General features: G+C 48.5%; 1 protein-coding gene across 1 annotated transcript in view; it reads left to right on the forward strand.

Annotated features, from left to right (window-relative positions):
* The first annotated feature begins 4,605 nt into the window (after positions 1–4,605).
* The window catches only part of PODXL2 (podocalyxin like 2), a 35,669-nt gene continuing 31,503 nt past the window's right edge, over positions 4,606–8,771 (forward strand). Inside the window, exons 1-2 of the mRNA XM_046682542.1 lie at positions 4,606–4,645; positions 6,254–6,532. Of these exons, the coding sequence (XP_046538498.1) occupies positions 4,606–4,645; positions 6,254–6,532 (319 nt within the window). The remainder of the gene's footprint in view (positions 4,646–6,253; positions 6,533–8,771) is intronic.

Raw genomic sequence — 8,771 nt, forward strand, 5'->3', positions numbered from 1 at the left:
CCCGGCGCCAACAAAGGGGTCGGCGCGCGGCGCGGGAGCGCGGTCGGGCTGGGCGGCCGCGCGCCCCCACGCGCGCGCTCACAGGGCCTGGGGGCGTGGGGCGCCGCTTGTGCCTCGGTGTGAGCGGTCCCCGGCGCGGGGGCGTGCGTGTGAGCGCGACACACACACCCTGGAGAGTGAGCCCGGAGCATGGCCGTGGCGCCTGCACAACGCTCCTGGGGCTCCGCACGGGGGGCATTGGGGATGGCAGGAGCGCGGGTGGGAGAGGGACCGACCTGCCCGCCAGCCTCCGTGACAGCACGCAGGGCTGGGGACACAGCTTTTAAAGGTCCCGTGGGGCCACTACGTGAGCGTGGGGCGTCTGCGGCTGCCAGGGGCAAACTGCCAGGGAGCGTCTACACACGGCTGCGGCGGCAGTGGGGGTGTGTTTACGTGTGTGGGGTGCTGCTGGACAGGAGGGGGGGGTGTGTCATTGTGAGTGCGTGTACTAGACTGTGCTGGGCAACTTTATTAGGAGCTGACAAAAAAGAGGTTTGATGGCAACCAAAAGGTCTCTGTGACAGTGACACTGCTGGATAGCTCCTGCCCAGCCGACATGCAGGGATGTGTGTGAGAGACCCTCTGAGATGTGGTTTCCATTCTGCAGCGACACAAGGGCATTGCGATGTGTGTGGATGATGACAGGTTGTGGGGTGGGGAGCATTGTGAAATGGATATGCTTGTGAGAAGAAAGAGACAGACCTGCCGAACAGCTGCCGAGTGGCAGACACAGGATTTAGGTGTGTACATGGGGGTTGGCACGAGGTCTGTGACAGCCTGTGAGAGAGGCCACAACCGCAGAATGGGGGTAGGGAGAAGGGCCATTTGCAAGGGTCAAATGAGGACATGACTAAACAGCTTCTTCAGGCGGCCGACACAGTGGAGGAGAGAGGATGACATGAGTACGTGTGTTAAGGTATGATTAATGTTGGTGGAGAGGAGTACTGGGACGAGTGTGTGTGTGTGCATGTATACATGTGGGCACATCAGATAACCTTAAGTGACTCTATTTCCAGGGGACACCCAGGAGGATGACGTGTGTGCGTGTGTATGTAGGAGTGTGCATGGGACACTTGCTACCAGGCACTTCCCAGGTGGTTAACCCACAAAGACGTGGGCACATGGTATGCATATGTTTGTGAGTGAAGGAGAAACTTGTGAAGGGTCCCTACTTGAGGGGAGGAGCAGTCTTTACTTTATGGTGGCAATGAGATGGGCCGTTGCCATGGGGTGACAGTGACAGAATCCCAGGGAAAATGGCTGGGAGGGAAAAGGGGCCACTCACTTGCATGCATTCCCAAGAAGGCTCAGTTCAGTGAGAGTACGTTTTCTCTACCGTCACGAGGGATGGATAAGGACCTAAGTGGTATGCACAGAAAAAATGTCCCTCAGTGCTTATCTGAGACACTCACACACACCTGCCTCTATCCTTGCACACCTTAAACCGTCTTTGGGAGAAGGTGGATTAAATTAAATATTGGTGGGACTGGCCCCGTGGCCCAGTGGTTGAGTTCGCGTGCTCCACTTTGGCGGCCCGGGATTTTGCCAGTTTGGATCCTGGACACGGACATGGCACCACTTGTCGGGCCATGCTGAGGCGGCATCCCACATGCCACAGCTAGAAGGACCCACAACTAAAATGTGCAACTATGTACTGGGGGGCTTTGGGGAGAAGAAAAAAAAATTAAATATTGGTTAGTCTGCTATTTCTTTGTGTGACAGCCACACCAGAACTGGCCAGCAGAATCTGTCAGGACCCATGCCTGGCTGTAACTGCCTATGCCCTTAGGTGGCTAGCAATGAATTACTGTCGGCAGCTTCGTTCCTTCCACTCTCTCCCCCTCCTCCTTCTCCCCACAGGCTCTTCACGGTGCACGTTATCACCCCTGAGCTTGGGTAACTTGTGTGTGTCTAGCACTGTGTCTCTTTTTCACACATCTTTGTATGGAACCCCTACAAGGACCCTTCAGCATTGTTTCTCAGACAGGCACACAAGCGTAAGTGTGTGTGTGTGGTAGCATGACAGTGCTAGACAGTTTCTGTTGTATCTGACACTCAAGGGTGTGGGGGCTGTGTGACAGATGCTGCTGGCCAGCTCCCGGATTGGTGTCTGGCAAGGGCTTAGGGAGATCTGGACTTCAAAGCTGCTGATGAGGGGAAGGGTGGGGGTGTGGCTGATGGTGGAAATCAGAAGAAGATGTTTGGATCAGGAGCAGATTGCAGGGGAGATAAAACATGGGGATTACTAGGGCCTTGTTTTTTCCAAACCCTTCCCCTGAGATATAAGCCTGCTTCTTTTGCTTCTTTTTCTGAGTTTGTTTGTGTCAGATTTTCAATTCTTTCAGGCTGATCCCCGAATACTTTTCACGTGGCTTCTTTTTCTCTCCCCTTCTCTGTTGGGAGTGATGAAGTAAATTAGAGGTGCTGGAGAAAAAAAACGAAAATCAATCACAAAGAGTGTAATTCTGAAATTTTACATCAGGTGGGGTCTCAATTAAGGCAGATTAATTATTAAGTGCAAGAGTAATTATACACAGAATGGCTAGGTCTCAGCTACTATTTTGGTGGGCAAGTTTGAAAATAAGTAACCTCTTGTAATTCCTAAATAATTACCCATTGCCAAGGCTTTTGAAAATATCAAGGTCTATATAAAGAAAAAATAATCATCATAGGGAAAAATAATTTCAATAAAATGGAACCGTTTACTGGAGAAGGAATGAAAACCAGGTTCCTTTTTTCACACACAGCTTTTCAGCAAGGTTATCAGGATCTCTGTTAATTCTTTTCAGACTGTTGGGAAAGGAAGACAAGGAGGGAGAGGAGGAGGAGGGAGAATGTGGCTTCTCCACTTGGCTGGTGGAGGAGAGAGGTTCAGAGGATGGAGGAACTCGCCTGAGTCATGGAAATGGCAGGGAATAGACCCTGCGACCTACTCAGACCACGGCGCTCTGCACAGAGAGGTTCACTGACTAACAGGTGTTTTATCCCCAGAGGTGGGGCATCGATGGGACTGCTGGTCAGACTTTTCTCCCGAAGGCGGACGTGGTTTTCCCAAGATCCAGGCTGCTCCAGAGATGCTAGACCAAGGCGTGGATGGCAGTGACTGCTCTCCCACTGTGCCACAGTTCAGTTCTGACAGGCCGCTCGCAGGTTTTGAAGAGGCAATGCATGTTTGACCCTCCAGTGGTTTTGTGGAGGGTAAAACTCCAAGAATTCTTAAAGAAAATCAGTTTGTACTTTTCTAACAAGGCTGAAGTAACGTCTTTCCCAGCCTACCTGCTGGACTGGAGTATGGAGATAAAGCGCCTCACCTCATGGCCCTCTCAAGGTTGGCTGCTCAGGTGCCCTGGGAAGCTGTAAAATTTTTGTTATTTAATTATTACAAACATTTCTCATCAATTGACTCTTCTTCTTCCTGCACTGCGAGAGATTTTCCCAGATTAGTTTCTCGTGTTTGGTTCCCCCAACCCTGGGGATGCCACTGCTGCAAAGTAGGGCTCTAGTATCGGCTGGTATCTTATTTAAAACTTAGATTACGTTTCCCGATCAAGGGTCGTTTCCTGGAGGGCAGAAGCTGTCTCCTGTTCGTCTTTGCATCTCCAGAGAGGGCCTGGCACAATACATGGCCCAGAACAGGAGCTCCGGCGGCCATATTCTTGTGTGTGACTGAAAGCCTAATGCGGATTTTATCTCCACGAGGACACTGCAGCCTGCCTAAAACCCAAGCTCGATTCTAATTGGCGGTGTAGCTGCTTGGCAGTGCGTATGATATGATTCTGACTAACTTTTTAAAAATTAGGAAATAACTATTAAATGAGTGCAGTTTATAGATGAAATATTTCTAAATATGGGGTCCAGGCAGAAATATGAATAAAGGGGATTCTTGGTGAAAATGTAGGGAGCCACTTTACTGATTGAGGTCTTTTGGAAGAGGAGAAGTGATTTCTGCACTCGAGCTGCCATGTGGTTTGGGTTTGCCCTGGGGGCCCTGAGCAGGGTGCTAGAAACAAGGGGGTGTCTCTTAGTCTTCAGCTCTAGCTTCTTTCCTTGCTCCTTAAATCCCAGGAAGTATTAGGCTATCTTGGATATTCTCCTCCTTTATGTATCCTTTGGGGAAGGGTACCCAGCCCAGCAAGTAATAGCTTTCCAGTCTTTCTTCACGGAGCATCTGCAAGACCTTTTTGTGGGGAGAAACCAGCTAATTATAGCTCTTCTATTAACTGTCTCTTTGACTGTCATCTCACGAAGCCTTAGTTATTTCATCTGTGAAACAAGAGGGTTATTTATTTGTTCATTCATTTATTCAAACATTTATTGAACCCCTGTCATATTTCAGAGACTGTCTAGGCAGTGGAATGACAAGGTGGAATCAGACACACGGGACACACTGGCTTCGTGCTCACTGTCCAGTGAGGGAGGTAGTAAGATGGTCTGTTACAGTTCACCAAGAAGAAGGCAGTAATTTGTTCAGAGGCCACAGTAACAGGAGTGGTACCTCACCCAGACTAAGAGCAGCCTGGGGATGCTTCTCAGAGGCTGAGGCTGGAAGCAGGAGTAGGGCTCAGGATGGTGGGTGCGGGTGACTGTGGGCATTACCAGCTTTTGGGTGAGGGCTTTTTGAGGCTCTGATGCCATCCCTTGTTTCCCCCTTTAGGCCTAGTTTTTTCTTTGAAGCCACGTGGAATAACTCTGATCTTTATTATTCATATCAACCTTTTATTTATTTTAATATATTTGAAGATACTGACCATGCTTTCTCTTAAATGTTCTCTTTTCCTGGCTAAGAACGTCCCAGTTCTCTGTTCTTTCTCCAGGACAATGGTACTTACATTTGTAGAATACAGTCTGCTCTTCATAGTGTGGTTTACACGCACCGCCTGGGGCTTACCTCACCTGATGTCCATGCCTCTGTGAGGGCTGTAGGAAGCATTGTCCTTGCTTAACAGACAAGGAAACCGGGGTCACTGGTGGTGAAGTGGCTTCCCCAGAACCACTCAGCTGCGGAAGCCAGAGCATAAGGCTACTTCCTGGGAGCTGGGTTCTGTCTGTTAGGGCATCCCTCTGGGTCTGATTTCAAGCCTCTTTCTCCCTCTCCTGCACACTTTTTACTTTGTTAAGCACCTTTCGCTCTGCCCCAGCGTACTTTCCTCACAACTAAATATTTGTACTCATGTCCGACTGGTGCAGTGTGCAGAGACTCCGCCACCCTCTGGATGCTCCCTCTGTTTCTGATAGAACTCATTTCTGAGTCTGGAATGCCCCTGTTTTCTTCAGGGACCGGTCGCTGTGCTGGCACTGCCAAGCTGATGGCCTGATACTTCACGAGGTGGTTGTAAGGATTAACATTCATATGATGCTGGCAAAGCATTTAGCACACGGCTCCAATACTGTTAGCTCTTACTTTTATTATAAGCATCACTCAAGGTTTTCATGAACTACTGTCATGCCAGGTCACAGTGCACAGCAGGGTAGAGCAGGAAATAACTCCTGAAATTCCATCTTTCCTGCCTCCCTGAATGTTTGTCTTGGAAAAGAAAATTTGGAGGTCATTTCGTCCACCTTCCTCATGCTTCAGATGAGGAGACTGAGACCCAGAGGCAACTTTCCAGAGGACATACAGCAAGTTGATAATATTTGTAATTAAGTTAGTAACTAAGTTGTGAAACTGGCAAATAGGGCTGCATTCCTATTCTTCGTGAATGGGAGTGGGAGAGAGGACGAAAAGATGCCCTTTAGTTTATTGTTTTTTTGTTGTTCTTTTGTTTGTTTTGTAAATTAGGAGCGAGGGATCCAAGATTCTAAACAAACATGTTGTTACCAACTCTGGATGAGTTTGACCTGTAACCTCACCTGGTTTTTTAAAGACTGTGTTTAGGATACTGAATTGCTCAAATAGAAAATCACATTCTGCAGTTTGGGGAAATTTTCAGTGTAGGATAGAAGCCTGGGAAACAGTGTCCACACAAGGTCCTTAAAAACAGGGACCTTGTCTTCACTACATTTGTGCCCCCAGCACCTAACATAGTCGTGGGGAAGAAGAGGATACTCAGTAGACGTTATTGAGTGGACAAATGCCCAGCGGATGCTGAGTTAGTCAGTTCCTCCAAAGCTCCCACCCCACCCCTGGGTTCCTTGTTGTAGGAGATGTGTCTTAACTCCGTGCCATTCTGTCCTCTCCAGCTCTCCTAACTGTCTGGCTTTCGTGTCTGTGCAGGAGCATCCCTGGGCACGTGCACAGCTGGGTCTGATGAGCCTGGCCCAGAGGGCCTCACCTCCACCTCCCTGCTGGACCTCCTGCTGCCCACTGGGCTGGAGCCGCTGGACTCAGAGGAGCCCAGTGAGGCCATGGGGCTGGGAGCTGGCCTGGGAGCCCCTGGCTCGGGCTTCCCCAGTGAAGAGAGCGAAGAGTCTCGCATTCTCCAGCCACCACAGTACTTCTGGGAGGAGGAGGAGGAGCTGAATGACTCAAGTCTGGACCTGGGCCCCACTGCAGGTAGCTCTTCTTGCCTGGGAGTAGGTGCTGATCACAGCTGGGTGTCTCGAGTCACGTCTCTCCCCTCTCCCCACTGGCTTTGCCTGTGCCGCAGCCCAAACACAGCAGAGCCAGGTTGCTGGGATTCCCAGTGTCTTATTGGCCAAGGAGGCCCTTTTCTCTTTAGTATTCACTGCTGTTTACTGAGTATTCTGTGCTCATATAGTTCAATATAGTACTAATAGCCTGCGAGATAAATAATATTATCCCCCTCTTAAACATGAGAAAACAGAGCCATGGAAGGTTAAAGGACGCCTAAGGTCCCACAGCTGTTCAGATGTTGAGTCACGATTCAAGCCTGGATCATTCCGAGGCCTAGGGTTTTATTTGGTGGTTTTCCCCCCTACTGGGCCGTATTGTCTCTGTTGAAGGTTCCCAGAAGTCAGCAGATCCTATGTCCCTCCGTAGGTCTCTCTGACCCCCATCAAGGCATTCTAGTTGCCCTTCCCTCAGTCATACAGCAGAGCTGGTTTCTGGGTTTGCAGAGTGTGGCTCACGAACTTGTGGGGCCCAAAGCCAGCCTGAAACTGAGGCTCAGCCAGAATGCGGCAGCCACTGGCTGATTACAGATGCGGCAGAGCGCGCTCGCAGCGTTTCTCGCTTCAGCAGCTGTGTCAGTGTTCTTGGCCGGCAGGAGCCCATTTTTAGATGTTGGGCTGTCACATTGTGTGCATGCACATGCACATGGGGAGGGCGTTACAGAATTTAGCCCTAATTTTTCTTTTTAAAATATAGAATGTTTTGTATTTATGTTCTCTGATTGTAAAAATAGTACATGAAAATTGTAGAAAATATGAAAAATACAGAAACAATATAAAGAAGAAAATAGAATCCACCCATGATCTCACTACTGAGAGATAATTACTGCTAATAGCTTGGGATACGTCCCTCAGGTCACTTTTATATGCAAAATTGGAATCAGGGGACGTAATGTTTTCACTTAAAACATTTCAGAAATATATTTCTACATCATTAAATGTTCTTTTATAACCTGATTTTTAATGACTACATAGTATCAAACCAGTTCCCTATTGTTGCATATTTAGGTTGTTTCCAGTTTTAATGCTGCTACAAATATCCTTATATATTTTTTGCACTTTTCTGATTGTTTCCTTAGGATAAATTTCTAGAATAAAGTTGCTGGGTCTAAAGATGTGTCTGTCAATATCCCACTCAGAAACTGAAGACAATCAAATTAAGATAATCCAAGGAGGGTTTATTTGTAGGGCATGAATTTACAAAGCTATGGGCGGGGGACAAGCAAACCACAGAGGAATCCAGGGCTAGCGGCAGCAGAGCGCTCAGTGCCCCTACACCCAGAGGGACACACAGGGTAGGGTCAGTGAAAGGAGCCTGCAGGGATGGAGTGGTGGAGGGCAGGCGGCCCTGACGAGAGCAGTGACCCCACAGGGAAGAAACCAGGAGCGTAAATCCTCGACCCCCTCTCCTCCCGTCTCCTGCGGGGGTCCCTGCCATTCTCCTGCCCCTGCCTCTGCTGAGGAGTCCCGTCAGGAAGCAGAGACGTGACCTCTTGGTGTAATTCACAGGGTTAGTCTCCTGGGGAGGAGGGCAGGGTAGACAAGGGAGAGTGGATCTGGAGGGGTGGAGCATGTCTGAGGCAAAGGGTGTGAATCTTTGCAGAGGCTTTTGTTAAATGTTTCCAAATTAGCACCCGGAAAGGTTGTCCCAGTTTTCATACCCACCACAGGTGGGATAAATGCCAGTTTTTTGATCATTTCCCACCAGTGAAGTGTGTCATTTAAAAATCTTTCTCAGTTTAAGACGAACTCTATATGACTCCACTCATAGGTGGAAATTAGTATATTGAGAAGGAGATCTGATCGGTGGTTACCAGGGAAAAGGGGGGGTGGGGGGAGGGTACGGAGGGGGAAGTGGTGTACCCACAACATGACTAACAAAAATGTACAACTGAAATTTCACAAGCTTGTAATCCATCATAACATTAATAAAAAAAAAAAAATCTTTCTCAGTTTGATAGGCAAAATTATGATGGTCTTTGATTACTAGTAAGTTTTAAGTTATATATGTGCATATATGTGTGTTTACTGAGTATATAGACTCTGACCGTTACAGTGCTGCTTTTCCATTTGCAGCAGAGTGTGATTGAGAGCAGTTGTCTATGTGCATATACGTGTGTATACTGAGTATATAGTCTCTGACCGTTACAGTGCTGCTTTTC

This window comes from Equus quagga, chromosome 1, assembly GCF_021613505.1.
Source record: "Equus quagga isolate Etosha38 chromosome 1, UCLA_HA_Equagga_1.0, whole genome shotgun sequence".
NCBI classification, from domain to species: Eukaryota; Metazoa; Chordata; class Mammalia; order Perissodactyla; family Equidae; genus Equus; species Equus quagga.